Source organism: Ptiloglossa arizonensis, chromosome 7 (assembly GCF_051014685.1).
Source record: "Ptiloglossa arizonensis isolate GNS036 chromosome 7, iyPtiAriz1_principal, whole genome shotgun sequence".
Lineage (NCBI taxonomy): Eukaryota > Metazoa > Arthropoda > Insecta > Hymenoptera > Colletidae > Ptiloglossa > Ptiloglossa arizonensis.
Genome location: NC_135054.1, coordinates 7,138,622 through 7,166,618, shown reverse-complemented (window position 1 = coordinate 7,166,618; position 27,997 = coordinate 7,138,622). Strand labels below are relative to the sequence as shown.

The following is a 27,997-nucleotide window of genomic DNA, read 5'->3' as shown; positions in this document are numbered from 1 at the left end:
AGGGATTAGAAGTCTTCAAGGATATTAACTTTGTCCTAAGAATTATTGAATGCGTAAGGAGATTTTATACTGAAAAAACACGCAATACGAAATTCTAGAGAATTTTGAAATTTCACTGCGTTTGGTTATGTTACTTATGTAGGTGCTCTGTCTCGTGGCGATAATTCTACACACCTACGATACGATTCTGATGGTGTTGTCTTTCCATGGTTGGCTGTATTTGTCTTTGTTTTATATTATATCTTACGTGTTCGAGGAGCCGAACATATGGGTGGTACGGAAGTAAATTGAATTAATTTAATTACGTTTCTATATTAATCGGTAGACTGTTTACCGTGTCTTAAAGCTGAATCAAAACAAATTTCTTTAAATCTTTTCGAGTAAATATTAAATAGTGCTACATCGATGATATGTGCAAATAAAATTTTTGGTCGCCTGAAAAATCATTTTCAAACGCTACGCGGTTCAATACTCAATCACTCAATTGCTGTTCTGCATCTGAAGTAATATATCTGGATTAATTTATCGAAGTCTTCTTTATTCCTGTAAGAATTTGTATTCGTATAATACGTAGCAGTTGTCATATTTAAATCAGAAATAATAAATGTAGCAGTTTTCAGCATAGTTTATAAACATGAACATTTCGACTTGACGTTTTCCTTAATAACGAATCACGATTGATTGCTTTATGTAAGTATTCCTTACACTTTTGAATATATACGAAAAATGTGTTTTCTAGCTTTTCTTGCCATTATACATCAGTTCTTCCTTACTTTTAGGTGTAAATACAAAATTTTAATTGCGGAATCATATCGAAATGAACTGCTGCGATCTTTATTTACTTTACAAACAATTTTTGTTTAATTTCTTATTCTTTTTTCATCTTACTATTGGAAGTAATCATTTTACTTATTTTATAGGAAGCGTTTGCTCTGGGAATGTATGCCTCATTCATGTTAACCATGGCGTTTATGGATTTGTCGAAACATTGCATTGTGCCTTTCGTCGTAGGTAACGGAATACAAATCGCTTAATTAATTCGTCGAAAAATCAGAACTTAAGCACAATTTGCTGACTCCGCTACAAGTGTCGCGATAAATATTATCACAAAATTCCAACGTTTTCAGGCGGTTTAGTAATTGCAGATTTAGTAATTCTTATAATAACTAAACGCCAAAAATAGCACGAAGATGAAAATCTTTCAGACGAAACAATGAAAGGTAAAGTGGTTTAACTCTGTGATTAATATGCAAGACGCAATAAATAATTTAACGTAAACGACAACAAGAAATATTACTTAACACTTTTGTCTTAATTATACGAGGAGAATGTAAGTACTGTACACGAATAATGGAATTTAATTGAGTTAAGAGAACAGATAAAATTGATTGAAAATAATTAAATAATTTTTTATAAATTTGACCGAAATCTTTATCGCTTCTGTTCAGTAGTACTGGACCCATAGATGTGAATATGTTGTCGTAGGCCTCCTGTTCTATTTTCTTTTTGTTTTGATATATTATTTTTGAGTATTTCTTGTCAATACTCATTTCTGTACCACTATATTATGTTGTTTGCGTTAAATAGAGAAAATCTTAGCACCGATAGGTTTACCACGAGATTAACTTATTTTAATTTCCACCTAGTAGCGGCAGTCCAATTTTCAGGTCGCTTTGATGAATAGTGTTCGAATTTGATGATTACCAATGTACTGTCATGCACTCTCTGAACATATGCTATTCCACCTAACAAATTGAAAATTACTCCAAAATACGAAGCACGTGAATTTCTACAAGTTGAATTGGTAGAAAATTACAGAGCATTGAAGTAACATTAAAGTAATGAATTATGTGGACACGTTTTATTGTAATAAAAAATTCATTACTTGATTTGTCGTTTAGAACTTTTTTACGCTAAGAAATATTATTAATTGGTCATTTCGAATTTTTCTTAAATTAATTTTTAATTGCCAAATACCAATCAAACACGTTTATTAAGCTAATAAACTGTTTTGAAGTTCGAAAAGACAAATGGTTTAAGGCGTTTTACACTATCGTTTAAAGAGACTATATTAATTTTACAGCAACTTGGATGTTGAATGATTAATATGCATTAACTCTTTAATTTTCTTTATTTTTAAATGTAAGTGTTAATTGGTTCTAGCTCATTGCGCTCCACTTGAACCTTTGAGAAATCCTGGACCCTTCCCTAAAGCTTGCATTACAAGCAGAATGAAGTCGGTAACGAGTAGTATGGTCGCCACTGTTAAAAAAGTACGCAAATACGCGTATTCATTGTTGTTCGACATAAGTTGTACATTCATTTACATGTATCGCATTTGTACATACATTGTGTCGCACTTGAGACTCACCTAGGGTCATTATCATAAAAATGGTATAGTTCCGCTCTTCGTTTTCTAGAAAATTGCTAGTATTGTATACATTTTACAATTGTAAATTATACGGTTTATACATTTGCGTGCACTTACGCATCACTACATTCTTTGAATTATGGTCATGAGCGGCGGAAAGAATCGCGAAGACTAACATCACTATCGATCCCAGCACCGTTACGGTTTCCTGAATCAAAAGGCAAATTTATCACCATGACATTTGAATGATCCTTTTTTTTGACTAGGTAGTTTCTTCTTTAACCAATTAGTATAACTAACTAGCTCCTGTTCACAATCTTTCATCAGTTATACGTGACGCTAGACTATTTCTGATGCTAGAAGTAGGGTTCGAGTATAGGATAATTTTGAAAAAAAATTGCAAAATCCATTTACCAGAATCGAAGTTGTTTCGAACCATGTATAAGCGTACAAAAGGATCACTAAATATGAAAGTGCGATGAAGTAGTATCCTTCGACGTACACAAGACGATAATATTCTATCGACGAATCGAAGACTAGAAATTTCACGAGTACCATTAATTCCTAAAATGAAGAGTACCTTGTTTGTCTGATTAGTTTTGGTGACATAACACTTGAGAAGAGTTTAACTTAACTTACAGCTGCGCAAATCTTCAGTACAAAATGCACATCCGCCCAAAGTTCTGAGCACGCTCGTCCCATTTTTGGGATATATGTACTTTACTTTGTACTTCTTGTCATATACCCAAATTCCAAAATAGAGATGTCAACTATCTTTTCAATGTACCATGATATTAGACACACTTTCACATTTGTTTTAATCGATAATCGTTTTCGGTGTTTAGACAGGACCTGTTAGCAGCGGCGAAGTTTTCACGATTTCGAATATAATGTTTAATGTGTAAATTATTGTTTTCACAGTGCATGCGTTTATTGTTTTAGAAGTTGGTCGAAATGTAAAATTACACCTTTATGTGTTTTGTATATCGTAAGTAATAAAGAATACAATGATTATGATATAAAAATTAAGCAATACTTTTTATATTTTGAATACATCTTAACAATAATACAAGTACAAACATTGTCTCACGTTGTCATAGTTACGCGTATGAGTGCCTGTAATAATTACAACGAAATGTGTTCGTGTAGTTATAACTTATTACGAAGTTTTTAACGCTTCGTTTCATTTTAAATTATAATCCTGGTGTATGAAAATTTTTCTAAACCATGTCCTAAACTGGCGATTTTATCGATTAACTAACGTTTTTCGTTGTCTAACGTTGAATGATTATTCTACATGGAGGATGCTTTTATTTCGCGTGGATGATGCGTATCAAATTAATGTTTGTAATGATAATGAATTAACTGTTGATTTCTGCTTGCGATGTAGATTTCACTGTTTGAAATCGGACATGACGAGATGATAGTTACGTGTTAGATCATTACTCTAAAAAGTCATCGCGATTTTTTGCGAAATGTAAAAAGCTCAGCATCAGGTCCACGAGATACGCAGCACCTTCAATGACGCACAATGACCCAGCGGCTAATCCCACCTGAAAATTTGATATATATAATATAAATGTATCAAACTAATATGTATAACAAATTTATGCACTCTCATTGTGAACAATTGAATTGTTTTCTAAACTGTTTTAATTTCATCGTTCCTTGACGAATAAAGATGACATATTGCGGTAATTTATTACCTGTCTTTCTTGAATAATAGTATCCAATTTATGTTCTGGTTGGTAACCATGCCAATAGTGAAGCGCTGTACCACCAACAGCAACAAACATGAAGGTCCCAACGAAGTTCATTATAATTTCCTGAAAAACAACACTTTGTTAGAAGCAGTTATCAAAAATCAGCATTCAGTATTTATTTGTAGCCGTATAAACATAAATTTGAGTTGTGTTAATTAAATATGAATTACCGGTTTTGCAGTTAATACTTTAGCAGATTAACATTAAATCGTTTAAATATTTGAATGATAACTACACTGCTCAAAGCAATTATGATGTCACGTTTCTGAACACCCCAAGAGTATGAGGGTCTCTTCGATATAATTGTATTATTACTGAAAGTTTAACTTGCACAACAAATTAAAACATTTAAACGGACTGAACAAGAAAGACACTTAAGCAGGTGATACTATTATAATTTTAAGCAGAAGACATGACTCCTATTTATAATTTCAAAATTTATAACCGAATTATTTTTTAAACTATTAGGTTGTAGCTTTAAAAAGCTGTAAATTGTAAATAAACGAATATACACAAAATTTGAACATTAAGAGAAATTTATTTACGAATAGAATACCGAAGGAATATTTGGTATGTTAGAGTTTACGGTTGTTTCTTTTTCCAATTAAATGTACAGTTTTCTCAAATTTGGTATAGGTGAAAATATTATGACGATGAAATTATAGGATCGAAAAATTTGCATTTTCTATTTCAAGAGACAGAGAAACGTGTAAAACTCGAAAAATAACTATTTGATCTAAGAACCCTACTTGTTTGTTTTAAAACATTTGAATATGTTGCTATCAGTCAATGTCAGAAATTTCTTTGAACACAATGCGAAAATTGCTCATAATTTATACTGTTAATTCAATACTTTTGTTTTGAACAGTTTTATTAAAAAGTTCTGCAAAGATCACATTTTCACACCCAACAGACTTCTACATAACTGCTATGACTCAAAAACCAAGATATACCTACATGTAGATATTCATGACGTATAGTTAACGTGTTAAAGGAGACTTCTATTCTAGAGTAATTTGAATACAAGCTTTTATATAAAATTTGAAACGTGATCTTACAACAAGCGTTCTCTTGTGATACATGCTCCCGAAGCAGTAACTGATGAGAACTACACCCGTGTAGATGAAGAAACCGACGAAAACACCAGAAGCAACTATTTCTGCATCTGGATTCTTTTCCTCGTTTAAGTTCCATGTTCCTCCAACACCTAGGAATTCCCCTTTATTTCCTGTTCGATACAGGATCAGGATAATGAGATTAATAACCTGGAAGGATAATTGACCGTGTATAAATGAGGATGAAATAACGAACCAAACAAGAAACGAGAAAATTTCTTACAAACATTAAATTCGTAAATCGTTTACTTTCATTATTTCTAACCGGAACTTTAAATAAGAAAAAATCGCTGTTTGCGAGATTTGGAACGTAAAGCAACCACGTAACGGGACATTGTTTGAAATTACTGTTTCGGTTTTCACAAAAGTGAAAGAAATTTGGAAACATACGGACATTTTATAATCTCTGACAGGGTCGACAATTTAGTTTTGTTAGATTTTTTGAGAAAAATTAGTTCCGATAAAGAATAGTACGCTTATATCGCAATAACGTACATCAAAAGGGCGTCATATCGCTTTGCAAACAAAGTTCCTTATCTTACGCTGATAAGAACCGAAATGAATCATAGAATCGCGTTCAAATGCTTCTTGAATGAGTCCAGTTACGATGATTTATCAACGTAGAGGTATTGCATTAATTACTGAAATCTGGCGTCACTGACCGTACAACTTATCGCCTGACTGAAATATATTTAAATTTAGATCGAATAAATACAGAAAACATAACTGTTATTTAAATGACTATAAAATCTTTGTCCTTCCAGTAATCGCCATTTCGTAACGAACACTATCAATGTGAGATAACTGGAAACAACAAATATTTTCTCTTGAGTTGTTTATGGCTGCAACTATTGCTTTGGACAAATATTTTTGAATTGAATAATGTTAATATATTTCTCTAAATTATGCACGGTGTTCACTTTCATTTTTGTTTTTTTTTTTTTTAATACGAGTGACAGACAATATTAGTTACACAGAAAGTATTTTTAATTGAAAAGTGTAACATTGGTTACTAATTTTTGTTTAATATTATCGATGGATATAATCTAATCGAAAATGATAACTATCTATATCCAGTATTCTACACTTATACATATGTATATGCATATCGACCACGAAGTCGATTGAAATATGTTAGCACGATGTGATGAATATCGTATAGAAATTGCAGTTTGAAAACTTATATTGGATGCCATACGAAGAACAGCCTATAATTTTGTTCTTTTCTCGCAATAACTTCCGTGCAGTCGATTTTCTCGTATCCTCCAAATACACAAATGATAGTCCTCGCTGCATGAGCACGAATTATCGACACGTTTCAAACAATCTTAATCGAATGAACGTTTTATTAAACAAACATGAATAGAAGAAAGATTCTTCTCACCAACTTGAGAACTTTTATCACTATACCCGCCACACTTTCAAGGGACACCATGTCTACACTTTCCGGGAGCGTACTTTCTACGGTAAAAACGTATGAACGAAATGAAATACACGACGTTCTGGATGCCTTCGACCTAGTACCAAGCCCTCTTTATCTAATCAGATGATACAGCGTACGTTGAAAGCGGGATAAGAACTATAGAAAGCACCTGCACATTTATTGTATTATCTCTAGCGATAATATAACTCGATGCCATCGAAATGTAACGTTTGTTATTATGTGGATTCTTTATGGTTTATGTAACTATTGGTAACTATTGGTACCAATTTACACGATATTGCAACATTTGCATGTCAAATTCTGATCAATTTCCTTGACTTAATTCTATTCGAACATATTGTTATAAAATGTATCAAAATACACTTGACATTCAACCTGGATTGTTAATGAATTTGTAAATGAGACTTGTTAAACAAACTCGATCTTCATTGTCTTAACAAAGTCAAATAATTTCCGTTTAATTGTGTCTATGACAGATTTGTTGAATCAGTTTTATCAACGAGTCCACCAGCAACTCAGGACGAAGCATACCAAATATATTACTTGTTGTTAATATAGTTCAAGTAAAACTCAACCGATTTTAGGTACAGTGAGGCTTAAATTATTGCAAAATAACGGGACTAAGAATTATTGCGATCATCGAAGTTTATGCAAGAATTAAGGTGATCAATTCAAGGAGAAAAAATTCTACTCACACAGTATATTTCCAGTAGCTATAATCACTAGTATAAGTAACTTCTCCCTCCAATTTGACTCGTTTTACTTGTCATTCTTGTACATCCTTTAAAAAAGAAACAAATTGTCGTCAAAATGAAAGAAACAGTTTTATTTAAACAAATATACACTCTATGAATATAGACATTTCCTTTCTTGACTGATATTAAATATATCAACTCGTTCGAACCTAAATAGCAACCAATGTCTAAATTGTATTTGAAATTATTCTAGGAACTCGGCTTGGCGATCACTCCAGAACAGATTGCTGAAATGGAATCGCACATTAACGATATCGACTTCGACGCTGCTGCGGCCGAAGAAAAGGCAACGAGACACGACGTTATGGCTCACGTTCATGTTTTTGGAGGTCAGTGTTCAACAGCAGCGCCCATCATTCATTTAGGTGCAACCAGTTGCTATGTCGGAGATAATACGGTAAATTTCAACGTACATTGCCCAACAAAATTTACAAAATCGTACATATATACTGTCCATTTCTGGATTTTCTATAGAAGATACATCTCGATATTTGAGATACTTTGTTAGCCAATACTTTAAATTCTATTTCAATTATTCATCTTAAAATAATTTTCTATTAATTTAAAGTACGGTTTTCTTTATTTTTCTCTAGGAATAATTCAATTCAATATACAAATTCTTGTTTCGTTAATGTAATATTGTATTTATTCGGATAACAATAGTTTTCTTTAAAGAAAATCTAATAGATAACTATTGAAAATGTAACGACAACAAAATTTCTGTACAAAATTTAATTTAATATTTCATCCGCGACTGTGTGGGCCATAAACATCTACCGACTAACATGTACATATTTACGTATATGTATTTAGATACTTCCACGGTCTCCGTAAAAGAGTTGGTATCTTTTAGTAACACCATGTAATGAACGAATAAAATTAGATAAAATTTCCCATTTATGTTATATGTATAAGAAATGTGTAGTTTAATCATTTTAGCAAATATGACATTTTTCAAAACGTTTTGGAGTTCTTATGTATAAGGATTAAATTTATTTTTGTAGGATCTGATAATTCTTCGTAATGGATTCGATATACTGTTGCCAAAACTGGCGAACGTTTTATATCGTCTCGCGAAATTTTCCATGGACTATCGCGAATTACCGACACTGGGATTCACTCATCTCCAACCGGCTCAACTTACGACTGTTGGTAAACGAGCGTCTCTTTGGCTTCACGATCTTTTGATGGACGAAAGAGCCCTTCGACGTACTAGGGATGATCTTAAATTTCGTGGCGTAAAGGGCACCACTGGCACACAGGCTTCGTTTCTTCAGTTATTTAACGGTCAGCATATTTTATGCATAAATAAAGGATATTTTAAATATCATGTTTAACGTTTTTTTTTGTTTCTTAAGTACCTTTAATTAAGAACGTTTTTAAACAGTTCAGTTTATACTCTTCAAGGTATTAAAAGAAGGATTCAGGATTCATATTTAGTATTCGATAAATAAGGTCATGAAATAGTATTATAATGTTATGAAATAAATGAATATAATTAACAATATTATTCAATCAATAATAATTATTATGTATCAGGTAATTCGAATAAGGCCAGGGAAATTTTGAATGATAAATTTTTAATTTTCTTCAAATAGAATTTTAAAGAAAATAAGAAAGAAGGATTTTTAATAAAAATCGACACTTTGTTTGCTATTATTGTGTTAGGGAAAACATAATACTATAGATACCTTTTAATTATGTATTTCTACAGGCGACGGAGGAAAAGTGAAACAATTAGATCGTCTGGTAACTAAAATGGCCGGTTTTGAGAAACACTACGCCGTGACAGGACAAACTTACAGCAGAAAAGTCGACGTGGAGTGCTTGAATGCTTTGAGTTCTTTGGGCTCGACCGTTCACAAAGTAAATAATTGTGTATTATGTCTTCACTTTTTTCTAGAGATGAAAATTAAACGTCGCACGCTACACAAGAAGTGGTACCAATATAAATATAGTGCAATTGATAATTTTAATTATAAGTATAATGGACGACAAAAACATGATTGCATCACGTCAGTTTGAGAATTCATGCATTTCTTGGGTCCTTTTCGGTAAATTAGTAGATTCGAAGAAAGAAATTGATTAAAAAGCAACCAAAAGTTAGCTCTTGTATCCTCACAACATATAGTCTTAACACGTCAAAGAATATGAAAGTAATCTTAAAATGTACTTATGTTTGCACAATTCCAATTTTTTGCGTTGTTACAATATTATTACTCAACTAAAGGTATGTTTATATGTGTATAATTTTCATCGTTCGTTCTCTAATTCTGTTAATATTATTTTAAATTATTTTTAAACGTTAATTTGAATACACAATTTTTTTAGAAAATACCAGAAAAAAGTCCAGAACGTTAAACATAACTTGGCTTGAAGAAAGACTAATGAGCACTTGTGGTCCTAATATTTTAGGTATGCAGCGATATTAGACTTCTGGCAAATATGAAGGAAATCGAGGAGCCTTTCGAAACTACCCAAATAGGTTCTAGCGCCATGCCCTACAAAAGGAATCCGATGCGTTCCGAGAGGTGTTGCAGTATAGCCCGTCATTTAATGACATTGTCCAACAACGCTTTGCATAACGCCGCGACACAATGGCTGGAAAGGACACTCGATGATTCGGCAAATAGAAGGATCACTTTATCAGAGGCGTTTCTATCGGCGGACGTGATTCTAATGACCCTGCAAAATATCACAGAGGGCTTGGTTGTCTACCCCAAGGTCATTGCTAGGCACGTGGCTCAAGAATTACCTTTCATGACCGCAGAAAATGTAATTATGGCGATGGTGAAGGCTGGTGGCGACCGACAGGTAAATCTTCGTAACATTCGACGATATAAAATATAGGGAGAGGAATAAAATATAGGGTAGCAAAATTCTGCGGCAAAATATTTCCAGGCTTATTTTGTAGCTCAAAAGTAACAAAGAAGAGCTGATAAATGTGTGTCCGAAAATCATTTGAAACATACGCGACGATTCGAAATTAACATGGGGAGTAAATTAATACGAAGAAAATTTATCAACAACTTTTCTGATGGTCTATAACATAACGTAGTCTGTGAAAAATATTTAACAAATGCAACAAAGCGTAAGAAACGCCTGTGACATTATGAAAAAATGTTCGTGGATGTTACAATACGTCAGGCAATTAAATCGATGCCAAGATCATGTCGATCACTTGTTGCGAATTGTTGTGTTAAACTAAAAGTGATTGTATCAAACATTTAAACGGTGTTAAGGTTTAATATTTACTAGTCCTTTTTTGTTCACTTTGAGTTATAGAACATTGCCAATTTTGCGACAAAGCGTTCGTTTTACTCTATATAGTTTTTGTACTTGTGTGTTGCATGTTAGAAACAAATTTCCTTCTTTAAAAACTATTACAATCTAAATAAGTAAGACAAGTATTAGAAATGTATTGCTTACCTGTAGAAGATATCTCGTTTTAGTTTTTTTCATGTTTTTCACTTTGTAATATATTTTTGTAACAGGTGTGTCACGAGAAAATACGAGTACTGTCTCACGAAGCTGGTGCCCAAGTGAAGCAACACGGTCGAGACAACGATTTGGTCGAGAGAATCAAAAACGATCGTTACTTCGCACCGATCCTCGATCAACTGGACGAGATTCTTGATCCTTCGACCTTCGTTGGTAGAGCACCCGAGCAGGTGGTTGAATTTTTGGTAGAGGAAGTTTACCCCATCCTCAACAACTACAAAGGACTTTTAGGCGGTCATGTAGAACTTACCATTTGACCTGACATTTTATTAATCATATGGGACAATAAACTTTCATTCTGGGAACCCAAAAGGGACAATTTCGAAAAGAAACTTGTGACACGCTTGTTTGATGCTTCTATTAGACTTTCTGTTCTTTTTCCCAAAGAAAAACAATGGTAATGCTTACAAGTTATTATAAAGTTATTATAAAGATCAAAGTTTAATAAACGAGGAAGAAAATATAAAAGCACACTGTTCGCAGCCACGCGCACGCTTTTTCCACACTAGAACGTCTGCTCATTTCTGTAAGCAGACATTGATGTTTTTGCGATTCGATTAGAGACTTCTCGACAACGTAACTGCTGTGATAGCGAATGCAGATTAGAGAACAGAGTGGAAAGACATGGCGGAACGCGGCGTCGTGTCGACGTGAGACTATTCCTTTCGATATCTACATATAACACGAGACAAATAAGCGAGAGAGATCGTGAGATAGGTAGAGAGAAAAGGTAGAGTAGAATGTTTAAAAAGAAAGACAGAGATATTAAGAGCCGATCGTTTATTGTAAACAGATAGACAGGTTGAAGTGACAGTTGCTCGGTTTTCGGTTAATTTATGTTTCCTTTAAGAAAGAGACAAAGTTGCAATTTCTGATTCGCGTTAGAAGACGAAATGCGGTTTACAGGTTGGCGCTGCAATCGCGTTGTTCTCTCTGTACAAATAATTCGGTTTGCAAAGAAATTTAAGTTCGATGCAACTGTCACGACTTACAGAACAGATTAAAAGTAAAAGTTTACCCTGATACAGGAAATAGTTGGCTATTTTTATCGTGAGAGATGGAGCGGTTACGTTAGCAGAACAGAAACAGGTAAATAACGACTGCAGCGTTTACGCTGATGGGTCTTGGATTTTCGCGCAAACGTCTATAGCACTTGAGAATCACAGCACGAGGGAAAGAGTTGCACAGATAGTGTTCACATTGTTCTTTCATTGAGTAGGTTTTTCTGTAGCGTAGATCGGGTAACGATAGATGGAAAGACTAGACTAGAGGTGATAGAAGCGAGGAGAAAATACGGTTTCTAGTCGAAAATTACGCGAACAGACTTTCGTTTTATTAGGACGCGTTACTTTCATCTTTTCGCGCATGGAGAGCAAATCAATTGTAATTTCTCTCGACGTGTAAAAGAGTATGTATAAAATTCGTAATAATTCGACTGAAAGATACAGAAGAAAGATTTTAGACAGATAAGAAAGTGTAGAGAGAAAGTAGCAGTAAGATCCGATAGAAAGGCTTTGAATCGTAGAAAAGTGGAGAATAGAAAGTGAAGCGAAGAGTACTTAGAGTAAAAGGAAATACTTAGAGAGGAAGAGTAAAGAATTAGCGAAAAATAGAGATACAGAGTGAAGAGTCAGTATAACAAGAGACTTTTTTAAAGAAATAAAGCTGAAAAAATATCTTATGTAATGTAAAATGCACAGCATTATTAGAGCATTAAATTTTATAATCGTATCAATAAGAAGACTAGAAGAGACATGGCGTTTCGACGATACGTATTTAAAAAAATCATAATGAAATTTATACTTTTAAAGATAACGAAGATTAGAAAAAAAGAAAGTAGTAGAAAATTAGAGATAGAGAAAGGAAGAGAGAGAGAGAGAGAGAGAGAGAGGGAGGCAGGGAGAGAGAGAGAGAGAGAGAGAGAGAGAGTGTGAGAGAGAGAGAGAGAGAGAGAGAGAGAGAGAGAGAGAGAGAGAGAGAGAGCTGTGGAGAAATGTTAAGAATAGTATTTACAGAATTATAAAACACGAGTGAGACGTCAGCACAAAGAACACTTATAGAAGTGTCTAGAATAAACAGAAAAAGTAAAAAAAAAAATGAAAAAGAATAGCAAAAATATAGGAGGTAAAAATATTACAAAAACATAGAAGATACTAGAAGAATTTAAGAGAAACTAAGATGTACATTTATTTATAAAAACGTGTAACGTAATAGTAAAGTGATTTAAAAAGTAGAGATGTAAAGATAAAGAAAGAAATCTTGGAGGACTAGAAAAGGAATAAACTTTCATACGAGATTTCAATAAAGATCGAAAAAGGTAGAGAGGGAAAAGCAATAATGCGTAAAAATAAGTTGTATCTTATAGATAGTGAAGAAGATAATATTGAAATTTTGAGACAAGAGAGAGTAAACAAAGAAACAGTTATAGAAAGAAACAAGTTCAAACTAATAAAATGCAGAAGTAAAATGGGACAGACATAGCAGTAAAGTAAAGAATATCGAAATAGGTGAAGAAAAATAGCAAGTACGAAAATAAGATTGAAATTTTAACAAAAGTTCTCAGTAAAAAATAATAGAAGAGAACAAATTATGAAAGAAAATATGCAATTGAAAGAGTAATTTTTATAATAGAAGCCGAACGTTAGTAAAAAGACAGCATAGAACGTTGAAAAATAGACAGTAGAGGTAGAAAAAAGAATGAGGAATAGCAGTACAGAAGTATAGAAAAATAGAATAAGAGTTAGATATTGCAGAAAGAAGATCGAATAAATTTTAATTGTGAAATAATTTACTGAGAATAGTAAAATATTGGAAATGGAAGCGTATGAAAAATTGCTGTTGAGAAATAATTTACAAAGAATCGTAAAATATTGTAAGAAGAAAATAGGAAATATTTTAGTTCAGTAGAAATTTACAAAGAGAACGATAAAATATTGTAAATAGAAGATAGAAACCATTTTAGTTGAGAAACAATTTACAAAAGTAGCTTTTAATGATAATAAGATCACAGAAGAGCAGAAGAAACGAAAATATAGAAAAGAAATAGAATGATGTTTTGAGAAATCAGTAGAGTAAAAATCACTTATATATTTAGCAGAGAAAAATAGCACCTAGAAGTGAAAATAAAGCATCGTAACGCGAAGAATTTCAGGTACTTTGATACATTTGAACTCATACTAATGGAGTAAAACTGTGAACTAATTGGAAATATAAAGAAATAGTAAAAGGTGTAAAAACTTTGGAGAAAGGCTGTCGTTAAAACAGTGAAGCACCGAAGAAAGTATAGACTGAATAATTGTGGTAACGTGTTTGTAAGTACAGTGTCACAGGAGAAAGTAAGAAACGCGAAAAAGATAAGTATACGAGGTAAAATGAGTGAAAGAGTCAGAAAAGAAAGTAGAAAGGAAAATAGGGTTACCTCGTTAAATATATTTGAAGAATATTTTATGGCAAACTCAGCGAATTTTGAGATCGTAATACTGATAGGTATTTGATAAGATTGTACAGCTAACTGTAAACATAAAATAGTGACAATAAAGGAAAGAAACTGAAAACAATAGTAAAGTATAAGAAGATTGACAAGGGTAGAAGTTGTAACGAAAAGTAGGAGATAGATCTAGGAGACAGATGTGGAATATATTTTTACGATGGAGACATAATTCATGTTTAAGGACGAAAAAGAGAAAATGTTTGATGGAAATTAAAATCAAAATGTAAAAGTTCGAGATAGATTTGTACTCGTTGATAAAATAGAGAGAAAGCAGTAAGAAGAGAGATAGCAAACAGATAAACAGAGAAAATATTTATAGTGGAGTCACAAAAGGTAAAGTATAAAAGACGAAATTCAAGAAACGATATACCAATCACAAATTGTGAATAGTTTCAACGTGTCTCGCATTTTCATTGATTCGTGCCGATGTGGTTGTATACGACCAATAACTATTATATAGGACCAATAACATCAATGAAATTGCGAGCCAGTATGAGAAAGTGATCGAAGGAAAAGGGCTATCACAGAGCGTTAGGTTCGTGGAGAAGATTAAAACCGCTCTGATCGAACATTTCCAAATTAGGAACTCGAACAACTTCGATATCAATCATCTCGAGCGATTCATCTTGACAATCAGACGTAAAAAGAAAAAGAAAATATAATGAATTCACGATTTAAGCAAATTCCGATCGAAATTTCTCAATTTTGCACTCTTCAGCATCAGGTCGATTTCAGGTAGCGATGATAATTACAGAATTTCAGTTGAAAGACCAGTAATCAGTCTTAGAATATTAAACAATTGACACATTCTTCGAACGGTATAAATTGTGACGAACAAATGTATGCCGATTATTGAAATTGAGGTCTTTCGAAAGAACAACTTTACGTTGACGTTGAATCCCGGTCAATTGTGGGACATTTTCCGTAATTCTGTTTCGTAATCAATGAGATTCTAAACAGTATCTTTTGGTGTTCTCAAAAAGTAATCGTCGTGGTGTGATTGTTAAACGAGTGGATTATTTTTTGGCGATTCGATATCCGGAGAACGAGACACCGTCTGCTATTTTTCCGTCATCAACGAAAACAGCGAGTTGATCTCCAGCTTCGACGTCCAGCAAGACTAAATTGCTGCCTCCTCCTGGACCAACGCTGATCACCGATCGCCAACTGTCGGAGTTGTTCAATTTCTTTTTCAGAGTTAGTCGAAGGTCGGTGCTGCCATAACCGGCAAAGCTGAATTGATACAGGCCCGGGCAATGGGTGATGAAAATTCCAGTTTGGGCGACGTAACCGACGCCTTTGTCAACCAATGTCTCAGCGAGTACGAGCCTGCCAAGCTAGCAAACAGAGCGATATTTAAAAAATTTTTACAATTTCAATTTGCATTTCAGTTTATTTACCAGACCAATTTCATTGTTTATTTCCCACCAAAATGTAGATACATAGGGGACACTGTTTCAATTTTCAGTTAATTTAATTTTGTTTTTTTAAGTAATATTATTACGAATACAAACTCTTTTAATTATCACAGTCGAATCAATAGTTCTTTACCCACGTATAGCGAAAATAATGTTAATTTTAAATTAGTTCGAGAACCATTATTATTTGTTAAGAACAGATGACAACACTTGTGACAACTAATATTTTTACACAACATAGAAGTTAATACCTTTCTGCGATCTACATTAATGTTTCGACTGTGTCCACCATTGACGTTGTATTCTTATTTCAATCCGATCTATGAATCACACATACCATCCGGATGAAATTAATCCTCGTGTATATACTGTATAGATGAATTTGATCCGAACTTTAGATTCAACTGATTTTTTGTCAAAATATTTAACATGCGTTAAATTTACCGAAATTTATTAATACATAGGAGATATGTATATGCTTTAATAAATATCAATAAGATGATCGGTTTTTTATCTAAGATAATTTGATCTAAACAGTTTAAGTAAATACGTATGAGGGTTAAATTGAAGTGCATATTTGCCGATTGTATATTTTTGTTCAAAAATTAATTTCAAACTCGAACTCACATCGACAGAAGCTTCAGTGGCGGAAAAAGCGACAACACCAGCACAGTCCGCTGCCGTCGCCAATTTCAAAGACCCAACGGTGGTGATACCGGAAGTCGGCGGGTCTGGTATGGCTGCCTCCGCCAAAATGGCTGCTGCTAGTAACAGCACCGACCACACCACCCTGAAACCAAAATTATTTCATCAAAAACATAATGAATATACGAAACGTTCGTACCGTGTCGCAATTATATTCAGTATTACTTTGCTCGAATATTTTCTCTGTGAATTAATTTCCATTTGACAGACTTCTATACCATTAGTTGCCATTACTGATAACTACGATGAATCAATTGCACGCTTATCATTTCCCTGTCTATTTATCGTGTGTTCTACACGACACACATGTCTGACTGTTAACGATACATGCATATATAGTATAAAACTAGAAATGAAATCGATTGTGGAAGAAAATAATGGAACTAAATATTACTTTCATAGGAGTTTCTTGAAGATTCTAGCAGCGAAACTCCATCGTAATTATAACGAATAGCTGTTCCCAGTTTTTGTCTTGTATTTTTCTTGGAACGATCAAGCTTTAAAATTCCTTTGTCAACGACGAACAAATACGTGGAAAGATTGTTACGTCGAGGCACACGCACTATTGCGAATCGCGACGGAAAAATAAACCGGAGACTCGTTCTTACGTAAGACAAGTACAAGTAGGTGGTCGGGGTATTTTTATAATTTCATCTCGTTTATTTTTTCATTCGAATCGTGTTAAATCACCGGCGTGACCATTCTCGGCAAAGTTCAACCTGGTTTGCGACTTTCACTGCTTCGGGCTACTTCTCCGTCTGGTTCTCCTTCTACTTATTTCTTTTTCTCACCGCTTCATTTGCTCGATCTTTCTCAGCGTCGCGGAGCTTTCGTTTTCGGCGGCGCTTCTTTGCCTTTCGCGGTGAAATCTACTTTCTGTGGGCAAGATTATTCATACTCGACAGATTCGAAGTGAAATCTCGAGCAGAATTGGAATCCAAGTTTACCGGCCACGCTCGGGCAATTAGTAGATTTCTATCGTTTATTGCTCCACAATCGTATGGGAATCCCATTTGATTTCTAATCGTGTGCAAGGTTTCTTCCAACGTTTGTAATAATTACACTTCATTCTATTGTTTGAAATAACGATCGAAATATATTTCTCGATTCTATGTACGCATATTTTTAAACGCCCCTGACACGAACGTGATATTTAATGAAAATAACACGTTGTCGATCAAATTAAATCAAGTACACCGTATTGTGTATTTAAGGTTCGCGACCACTTTTGTCGATGTCAGTTTTAGAAATGAAATTTTACAATATCGCGTTAAAAGTAGTAAAGGCAATTATAGTTCAAATCATGTTATGAATAGTTTAAAGGAAACAGTTCTCGATAAGTATGATGAGATTAATTTGACTTTGACAGTAACGTTTTATTTAAATTATACTAGCATTATCTAAAGTATTTATATACTATTTAAAGTATTTCATAATCGATCGAAAAAACGCGAATAATTGACGGTATTCTTTTTTTTTTTTGTACCGTATGCAAATATAAAATAATACGAATAATATTACAGAATATGATTACATAACAAGAGTCGTTGAAAAATGCTTGGGCAACACCGTGTAGTATTAATTATAGAGGAAGGAAAGTAAGATGGCGTGTGTTGATACACCTTTTATGTTCGAACTATATTCTAGTGATTTGTAGAATCGAATAAAAATTTACTACCGTCCGTTTCGCTCTGTTAATCGCATACCTTGTGCGACGAAAGCAAAAAGAAGCGTGTAGTCCGTCAAGCGCGATCAGCCACGCCAATCGAGCCTAAACTTTCTACTTTATATCGAGAGAAAGTCGTGTATTATGGTTTCGTTAGACATTATACTTAATTTTCCCTTGTGTTTGATCGTCTTTTGTTTGCCTTCTAGGGGTTAGTCAATTTGATTCATTCGGAATTCCTGTTTCTCCTTTAAACATTTAATTCAAATGTTAACGCTTGCCAGATCAATTAAACTCGGAGATTGAAAGAAACGAGCGAAATTTTGTTTAATTCGGTTAGAACTTATATTTTTTTCTTTAAAAGTATATCTATTTTTCTGTTATGTTTAGAAGAAATGTTTCAGCTACTAGGAAGCTTTTTAATAAGTATATTCTTCTAGTTGAGTTATTTGAGAATTTGTATTTCAGAACGTTCGTTAAGAAAATGATCATAAAATAAATTCAACTAGCATACTAGTTTTATTTGTCAATATAAAATTATATTATACATAATATTATATTATATTGTACACAATACTGTTTTTTACATAATATTACATAAGAAGTATTGAACAGAAAAGAGAACTTGTTGAAGTAACATTTAAACAACGTTTTTTTTTAGCTTTTATACTTAATATTTTAGCTTAATATAAACAATACATATAGAAATTCTATAATTTCATATACAATACGTAATAAATCACAGAATTCTATAAATTGAAGTACGCACAAGTTGAGAACATTCTTCATATCGAGAAATAAAGTGTCTATTCCTGTTGTATAATATAACAATTTTTATTTTTATTCCAGAAACATTCTAAATAAATTACTATTTTCAAGAACTTTTGTTAATTCTTAAAATTATTATCTTCAAGAACTTTTGTTAGTTTTTAAAATTATTATTTTCAAGAACTTTTGTTAGTTTTTAAAATTATTATTTTCAAGAACTTTTGTTTATCTATTCTCATCGAAATTTGTATTGTGAAAACTCTTATTAAAGAAATTCAATTTAAATTAGATATAAATGGTATCTATTAAAACGGTTTTGTAACAGTTTCGAGCCCCAGTTTAAAATAATAATATTTCCTAACTATCTAAAAATATATAACAGTGAAACGAAAAATGTTGAACATCCGTATGACGTAATTTCCTTTTATTCGACACTGTGCTTTGCAGCGCAGCTATTTAGAACGAATGTTATCGTAGAAACCAGTTCTCCGACATGTTGCATTCTCTCGAGGAAACAGAAATGTTTAACGAAATATACGGTGTCGTTATTCGTTTCTAATTAATAAGCGACGCAAGAGGTCGTATTAAAGTTCACCAGCGAGTTGCACATTAAGAACAAGAATACCAGCGTAAAGTACTTTTAACCCCTGAATCGCATTTACTTCTGCAAGATAAAATCAGAAGTCCTTTCACTTTCACGGGCTCCGGACTTCAAGGCGAGGATCTCACGTGCGACACGTTTCTGTCGCCTACATGGAGCAGGATAACAACAGTTAACGGCATAATACCTGATTATCGAATGAATTTTGATAATTGGTTCGTTTCCGGAGGGATTCGTAGAACGAGCAATTGTAATCGTCGTTGACAATGAATACTCGTTCAAATACGCATATACGTATTTGTTTCTTTTTGTGCGCCAATTGATGAGTTGTTCCCCGTGAATTTTGTTTGTTATCGGAAAATAGCAAGGTCGTCGTTGAATGACGAAATCGACCCGGAAGATCGAAGTTACGCTCGTAACTTTTATTGGAGTTCGCGGAAACAATCTCAATCGGTCGGTTGCGCAAAAGCTTTGCGTATTCAGGCTTTCACGTAATGGGAAATGTCGGTGCGTATCGCAAATTATACATTTAAATGAACGGGCAAGAGTTTAACGCTCTACTGTATCACTTGAATATTTTATCATTAATCACTGCTAGCGTTGCTACGAATTTACTTGATACACGCATATTTCGTACTCTTCGTACGAAAGCAACGAAGCGTTAAACTGGTGTTTGCTAAGTAGCAATCTTTACAAATTATTTAATCGAGTCGATTATAATACTTTGTAACAGCGAATAATTCCAGTCGATTAAAGTGTTTAACTTTCGGATAGTGTAAAGAAGTTCTTCAGCGGAAAATTGATTCGAATCAAAGCGACGAATTTAATTTAATTTCACTTTTACGTCTTATCGTTAGAATATTTTTTACTCGATGGTATTCGTCTTTTGATTAATTATTTAGTGGATAAGTCGCGTTATTATTTCCTTCGTTATCATTTTCTGGATCAACAGAACAGTATTAAAATTTCAAATAAGTCATGAAAGTGAATTTTATTCCGAGTGTAGAATGGACGTTTTCAGCGAAATCGAGCGAGTAAATTTAGTGTCACGATTTACATAAACCTCGAGATCGCGTTGTAACGTAATACTGTCCATCTTATGCAACGGCTGCATCATAATACGATGCGCATGTGTGATCCACTTATCGCAGAATCTAATTTAACGAAATAAAACGCGTCTGCACGATGTGCGTTCGTTCGATGTGTTGTAAACATTCCTAGCATCTATTAAATAGAACGAACAAAATTAAAAAGAGTCGGTATCGATGCATGTGTGCATTTTCCTGAGATGCAACACACGTATGTAAAATGTAAATCAAACGTGCATGAGTGTAAACGTTATAAATATACAGATGAAAATAAATATTCATAGGGTTATTATCGTTGTATCGCATTGCAGCATTCAAAGCAGGTTTCTAAGACATAATTCAGATTATGTGTATACATATTCTCATTTAACCTTTTTCAAGCAAGCGAACGATAAGTCGATAAAGTTCATTTGCAATACATATACAAGTTAAATCGGGGTACTTTCTACTGTTCCCTATTGTTTTTGCACCCGGTGTTAAATTACGCAGTTACATTTTAATTCGAGTTGGCGTAAAACTAGAATTTAAATATCCAAAAACATTATAATATTAAATTACAAATAACAATAGATACGTGCAAATTTTGAATCGTTCAATGAATTAAGTAAATTTCAGAGATACGAGTTAATCTATTGTTTGTTTTAAGGAGTTATTTTTCGCTGAAGAAGCAATTATTTATATGAAAATATGTGCACCGATTAGTCAACAAAGTGCTAAAAAACGTTAACAGTGTTAAGTAATGGATTTTACTTGTTCGGGGACAAATTTAAATTAGCATTGAAAATTGAATAGATCCTAATTATTACGCTAATGGTATTAAACAACGTTTAAGAAGATAAAACCGAAATCATAAATAACTGTGTTATGATTTAAGCATACGGTACAATAAACAAATGCACAGAAAAAATAAAGCACGTTTCTGTCGTATTGACAACTCTATGAAATAAATTTAATAAAAGATTATATAGACACAAGTAAACGTGATACTCATTAATTAATCATCGTTTAAATTTAAACTTTCCCTGTGTGTAGAAACAAATTAAAGTAACAATGTATCAATCGATGGCTCGTTAACGCGAGTATAATTAAATTAAAATATTCTGGCTTCATTCGTGTCCTTCTTTCACTTCTTATATGTTTTTCATATGTTTTTTATAATTTCTAAAATGACTGATATTTCACTATTTCATCCAGAAGAATAAACGAACAGAATACTCTATGACTTATTAATTCTTAATAATTTAATAAAAATTCTTAAAATCATTCTTCTCCTTCCTGCTTAATCCGATTAAAACCACCTCCATTGTGTGTTCAGGTTTATAACTATCTTTCTACCGAAGGGAAACTCCAAACAGAGGTCGAAACGTTTAGTAAAAACATGCGTGTTCTGACTATACTTCCAAATGTTAACTGGATGAAAATAAATTTCGAACGAAATTAGAAGTATCCAAATGATTGATCATTTAAAGGGACTCACATGATGGTAGAAAGTGGTGTGGCAGTGGCGGACTTCCTGACCGTGCTGGACAGCGCAGCTGTTCGGTGTTCCAGGTAAGTTAAACCAGGTGAAGTCGATGTACGCCTTTATATTACCTTGGAGCCCGAACTGCTTGGTCTTGACGCCACCTCCATTCTTCGCCTTTCCTTTCCTCGTGTCAAGTGCTGCTCGCACTCGCGAGTCCCCACTCTGTCGGCATTAGTTAAGGACAACCGAGTAGATAGCGACAGTTGGATTACTACTGGCTGCCCCAGCAGGCAAATTTTCTGATACGGCGCTAAACGGTGCCGTGGATGGAAATCTGAAGTTTGCTTTCTAATGCAACTTCTAACGCGGATGAAAATGGTCACCCTGCGAAGATAAATAAACAGATATATTTTGAAAAGTTCAGGGACATTTGAACGAACAGGATTTGGATCGGTAGCAGAGATAGGAAAAATTTGTATCCAACGAACGAGGGATAAACAATTTTGCATTCATTTCTCGTTAAATAGAGATTAGAATTTGAATTATGGAATGAAATATTCTAGGCAACAATCCGAATGAATCGTTATACGTTCTCGCTCTTTGTTTCGTATTCGAATAAAATTTTGCCTGCCTTTGGCTTATCGTGTGGTTGATAATTCTGGTAAAATTCTATAGTAATTTCTAGGGTGAAAAATATCACGTCGATAGAAATAATTAAAGGATTATTTATCAGGCGTCAAGACTAAGTGTCAAAAATTAAATAGGATTAAAGGAGCATTGAACTTTTTAACAATATTAGACTATCGAGTACACTGTAGCAGAAGTGGGACAAGTCGCTACTAATTATTTGTTAATACGTTTATAAATATGTATAATAAAAGAAAGACTATATATTTAACACTGTCGCGTTTATTTCTGTTCTCGCAGGTGTTCTCAGAAACGCATTTTTGATTTTATTTGAATAACGAATGTTATAGTAAATTCGATGCACGTAATGCATTTTATTTTTCAAAAATATTATGCAGGAATTTTCGAAACGTATCTTGACGAATATATCCGTCATTTGCCGGTAGTAAACTTCCATTTTTACAAGCTACGCGACTAATTGCAATTCATTCATATTTTCAATGCACGTTGTACGGCTATTGTTCGAATACATACATAATTTGCAATGGAAATTATTTTTGTCTCAGTTTTGTTATATAATTGAGCAAGTAGGTTGTTAATTTTAACATATTGAATCTAAAAATAAACGGCCATTGTCATTTCCTCGGAAGTATTAATACGATTTTAACATCGTTAAAATCATTATTCAATTGAATTTAAATCTTTTCGTTGAATGCACAGTAAGTAAATAAATTTTTATCCTTCCTTCTAGGTGATTGTCACACGTCTACCGTTTCATGTGACATTTTCATCCGGCAACGCCATCGAGTTAATAATATTGTGTGTATTATGCGTAATAGCAGGTGTCTGTGAATACCTTGTGATTATTTAGAAAACGCATCGTCTAAAACGCATCATGAATGGAAATGAATTTTCTCTTTTGGCATACAATACCGTCGTTAGAGTTAAGCACAATAGTAACTAGAACGGTGTAAAGTAATTAACCGCATACGCAGCGAATAATTCATCTACTAATAACAATTTTGTAAAAGATATCAAGGCTCTATTCTAATTAAATTGTTCCTTCGACTCACCAATTTCCAAACCAACGAACCAACTATATTATAATTAATTACCATAACACTATAACGTTTTTCGTTATTGCTAAAAATTGCAAATTTGTATGGCTCTTTTTTTAAATTAACTGTACAATTTGTTTAATACATTTTCGATTATATGTATAAATGAAACGCGAAACATTTTCGTATTATAATTAAACACGGATCAATGCAAAAATAATGCGATTAATCATTGACCAAAACAAAGTTCCATTTTCAAATATTGCTGGATGCTTCTCATATAAATAACTTTCACTTTGACTTTCGGTTTGTGTTATCTCGTTTATATCAAACTGCTGCTCGGGTCCATATTACGTTCACTGACTACACGCCTTTTCTAAAGAACTTTCGATTTTTAAAAATGTGAATTAATTACGATCTCTTACATTTGACAATAAAACTATAAGTAACGCAAAATTACGTCAAAGGCTCTTTTCCAATCGGAAAATCGTGCTTCCATTACTCCTGATAACAATAATTATTACTTTTCTGTTCTATAAGAAATGCAGTAACATTTTATGAGAAAATTGATCGGAACTGTAATAACATTTGCAAAAGTGCTTAACAATACTTTAAAATTTAATATAATAATTTATGGAAATAATGTTGGTTGCCGCAGATAAAAGTAACGAAATAATTAAGTAAGAGTTACGAGACGATAATTGATTGACATCACAGTATCTGCTGAAAATATTTCTATTCGTTTCAGACAAGATTATGCGCAGCACTATCTCGTCAAACAACTGCTCTTTCCCTGGGGGAATGTACAAGTTTTGCGCAATCCATGAATTACACCAGAAAGGACCCTAAACGACACATGAAAGTATAATCATAATTGCATTTATCGTGTGGTCAGTTGTTCGTATAAGAACCCACTATTAGAGGAAAGACTATAAATTAAATGCGCTCGGTTTCTTCCTTCTTCCTTAAAAAAAATTGCTTCCTTTCGTGTTGTAATAGTAGTACTTTTCTTTTGTAACACAGTGGTGTGATATTCACTAATATGGTTTCGAGCCAATTAGAATTATAACCGTAACATCTGAAATATCTCGTTTGATTTTGATAATATCAAAAAAATGTTTCGGATAAAAGTTAAATGATTCGAAGGTGAATGTTATTTGATATAATTATCTTTTTATAATGGAATTATATATTACATTCATCTGCAAACGATAACCACCAACAACGTCAGTTTCAATTAATGTAAAATTATATTCACGTTCAAATAGTGGAATTGTGACCAGAATGAATGGAGAAAAATTTGATATTGTCTGTATTTATGTTGAGTGTCGTAAAAATGCATCAGCGAAATGTTTATATTCTGAGAGATTTTCGAACAGAACTCAACCGTCCGTTTGTACTTTTCGAAATTTTAGTAAGAAACTTAAGGAGAGAGGAAGTTTCAAACCGACGAAACACGTTCAGAACAAACCAGTAAATAGTGACATAAACAAAATTGCTATTTTAGCACCCAATTGCACATAATCCTGGAGTAAGTCTACGACAACTTTCACGTGAGCCTGCAATACTCAAAACAAGTATACTGCAAGTGTTACGTCTACATTAATTTCCAGCCGTATCAGATCTCACGTCATTGGGAATTCTATGGAAATGATTTTTTGAATCGTGTAACATGTTGTCGGTGGGCTTCAGATCGGTAATAAAACGTTAACTTGTTTTTTCGTTGTATTTTATTTATCGATAAAATTAATTTTACACGTAACTGTGGAGTTAACGTGTTCGATGTAAACCCTCATTGCTTCACTACAGTAGACCAACGCAAACGAAAGGTGAACATTTGGTGTGATATTATTAATAATACCATTATTGAACCATATTTTATAAAAGATACTTTAAACGCACCTGTATATACAAAATTTCTATTCGATACTCTTTCTATTTTTCTCGAAGAATTGCCATTGCAAATACGGATGCTAATATAATTGCAACAGAATGGGTGTTCTGCTTGTTATGCTCAAACAGCTTGATATGTTAATTGTAATGTTCCATATCGTTGGTTTAGACAAGCAGAAACAAAGAAATGTAAACAAACGAAGTGTCGTCATGTGTCGAAGACGAAACGAAATCTATTATTTCGCAACAAAAGTGGCATAAATTAGGACATACAAAATTTTGTTTATACGACTTTTGGTCACCTTGAAGATCGGTATCAGGTCACTGTATTCGTTGATAAACTGATTCTTGTCTGCAGATAAGTAAAATAAATAATTCTATTTTGAACAATAATTAGATTTTCATATATCTTGTATGTGTGGATCTATAAAAAAAAATTATATTAAATTACATTCTCCTTCATTTAAGTCTCTTAACATTTAATATTATCAAAAACAAGCGAGATATTCCAGGTGATAAAGTTAGGTGAACTACGCTATATAAATACTAGTCCTTAGGCGAAATTGAAAACGTAGTCCTTGAGAGTAAAACATGTTTTATGAGACTCAGGAAGGATATGTCACAATTAAAAAGAAAACTTGAACGATTGTGTTTATGTGCCGTTTTCCCACATACGGAGAGAACGAAAATGTATCAGTGGGTCAGTGGGGACGGAGTTTATTTCCAGTGACCCCCTTTTTCATTCCTCTTCTTTCGGATCTTCCATTTCCTTCTCCAACGCGTGAAACATCTCGGAAGTCAAAACAAGTAATGTAAATATATAATTATCAACACATTTTTTGACAATTGTCACTTTGATTGATAATAGAAAATTTTGAATATTATCTTTAGGTCTATAATTGCATATATAATACGAGAAAATAGAACGTTTTATGGGGTACAAGCAGTATGTTTTAATTTTTCTATAAAAATAATGTATTTACAATTTTTAAGTATCGACAATATTGATCAATTAAAAGATGTTTACTAAAGATTTAGTAAAGTTTACTAAAAAGTATGATGCTTCGACTAAAATGTTAATAATCAAATTAATAAAATAAATGGAGGGTGTCAATAACTGGGTTAGTATCGAAATTAGATGCACTTATCTTATTTTATAAAAAGATATTTTAGAAGTTGTTTACTAAAAATAAGAAACATAACGCTACATAAAATTACTTTGTAAAAAAAATATTTTCTTCGTTGCATTTTGAAAAATAATTATTTTCTAATACGATGCATCAAGTCGTATAATACAATTATAATAATTTACTTACAATTTCTATGTCTTAGGTGATTCATGTGACAAATAGTTATGCGCATTAAATTGTTACAGCACATTAATTATTATTGAAATACATTTATGAACTACCGCGTAGAAAAATGCACTGACGCATGTTAGTAAATAGTTATTGCTAACGTAGTTAATTTCTCCCGTAACATGAAAATTTGTTTCAATACTCGTTTAATTTTACTGGAAACGAACGACTATAAATGGTGAAAATAATGTAGCTAAAAAATGACAACTTACCATTTCACGAGCGATGCTCAACATAGAGAAATTGCTTCTACAATATTTTTCATAATTTTATGGGTTATCCTACGCTATATTATTTTCTATGTTCATAGCTAACATATTGATACTTGTAATTAACCTAAACTAGATACAAAATAGATTATTCACGGTTCTATTTCACGCCTTCTGCGAAACATGATTTATGGTTGTATAGTTGACACAACTTTCCACCTATCAAGGCTACGATATAGAGTTGCATTGCGAAATTATTCAGCATATTTCATCACCGAGGACTATCACGATTTCACGAATGCCATATACAGAGGATAAATATTTTGATGGCAGACATATAACTAGGTACAACACAAGCATAATAAAAGTTATACAATTTTGGGCATCAATTCTACAGAAAATTGTATAGTATTTTGATTTAACCTTCATGCATATGAAATATAAACTGATTGACTGACTAAATAATATTTTAAACGTTAAAATCTTAATATAATTCAAAAAGTGTTTAAATTCTCGACTTCCATATATATACATGTATATACGTACATATCGAGTGTTGTATAATCGCAATTCGAATTCGCTAACGATTTAATTAACTTACAGTTTACTTGAAACAATATACCACCGCCTGTTTGTATCAATAATTTCGCTTAAAAGGTCATTGTAATTACACTAACGTCTTCATCGTTAAATGGAAAGTCA

The 27,997-nt window shown here is 32.9% G+C and overlaps 3 protein-coding genes and 1 long non-coding RNA gene across 7 annotated transcripts in view; 2 read left to right on the top strand and 2 right to left on the bottom strand.

The window, feature by feature from the left end:
- Adsl (adenylosuccinate lyase) overlaps nucleotides 1-11,441 on the top strand; it is a 48,400-nt gene extending 36,959 nt beyond the window's left edge. Inside the window, exons 2-6 of the mRNA XM_076316712.1 lie at nucleotides 7,642-7,845; nucleotides 8,453-8,735; nucleotides 9,163-9,314; nucleotides 9,864-10,262; nucleotides 10,943-11,441. Of these exons, the coding sequence (XP_076172827.1) occupies nucleotides 7,642-7,845; nucleotides 8,453-8,735; nucleotides 9,163-9,314; nucleotides 9,864-10,262; nucleotides 10,943-11,206 (1,302 nt within the window). The 3' untranslated portion in view covers nucleotides 11,207-11,441. The remainder of the gene's footprint in view (nucleotides 1-7,641; nucleotides 7,846-8,452; nucleotides 8,736-9,162; nucleotides 9,315-9,863; nucleotides 10,263-10,942) is intronic.
- Nucleotides 3,226-6,840, bottom strand: Ssk (smooth septate junction protein snakeskin). 2 transcript variants are annotated; one of them, XM_076316146.1, is made up of 4 exons: nucleotides 6,634-6,840; nucleotides 5,193-5,399; nucleotides 4,078-4,197; nucleotides 3,226-3,924 (listed from the first exon to the last, which is right to left on the bottom strand). In XM_076316146.1, the coding sequence occupies exons 1-4, from the start codon at nucleotides 6,682-6,684 to the stop codon at nucleotides 3,814-3,816; spliced, it is 489 nt and encodes a 162-aa protein (XP_076172261.1). In that variant the 5' UTR covers nucleotides 6,685-6,840; the 3' UTR covers nucleotides 3,226-3,813. The 2 variants fall into 2 exon arrangements, with proteins under 2 accessions (XP_076172261.1, XP_076172262.1); XM_076316147.1 differs by lacking the exon at nucleotides 6,634-6,840 and adding an exon at nucleotides 5,473-5,574.
- A 2,275-nt stretch (nucleotides 11,442-13,716) lies between the features above and the next one.
- C1q-vp (C1q-like venom protein) lies at nucleotides 13,717-22,359 on the bottom strand. The gene is made up of 3 exons (XM_076316723.1): nucleotides 22,163-22,359; nucleotides 16,485-16,647; nucleotides 13,717-15,776 (listed from the first exon to the last, which is right to left on the bottom strand). Coding segments are annotated over exons 1-3 (486 nt in total). The 5' UTR covers nucleotides 22,165-22,359; the 3' UTR covers nucleotides 13,717-15,455.
- Nucleotides 19,999-23,843, top strand: LOC143149391 (uncharacterized). 3 transcript variants are annotated; one of them, XR_012992763.1, is made up of 3 exons: nucleotides 19,999-20,104; nucleotides 22,001-22,236; nucleotides 23,529-23,843. It is a non-coding gene; the product is annotated as an uncharacterized LOC143149391 (long non-coding RNA). The 3 variants fall into 3 exon arrangements; XR_012992764.1 differs by lacking the exon at nucleotides 19,999-20,104 and adding an exon at nucleotides 20,172-20,472; XR_012992765.1 differs by lacking the exon at nucleotides 19,999-20,104 and adding an exon at nucleotides 20,172-21,123.
- Nucleotides 23,844-27,997: the final 4,154 nt, after the last annotated feature.

Excerpts from the sequence above, each read along its gene's own strand:
- C1q-vp (XM_076316723.1), bottom strand. Across the intron at positions 15,777-16,484 it reads CCACTGAAGCTTCTGTCGAT|CTTGGCAGGCTCGTACTCGC; the intron begins GTGAGTTCGAGT and ends TCTGTTTGCTAG.
- Ssk (XM_076316146.1), bottom strand. The coding sequence starts at position 6,684 with ATGGTGTCCCTTGAAAGTGTGGCGGGTATAGTGATAAAAGTTCTCAAG. Across the intron at positions 4,198-5,192 it reads ATCACAAGAGAACGCTTGTT|GAAATTATAATGAACTTCGT; the intron begins GTAAGATCACGT and ends GTTGTTTTTCAG. Across the intron at positions 3,925-4,077 it reads CTATTATTCAAGAAAGACAG|GTGGGATTAGCCGCTGGGTC; the intron begins GTAATAAATTAC and ends TCAAATTTTCAG.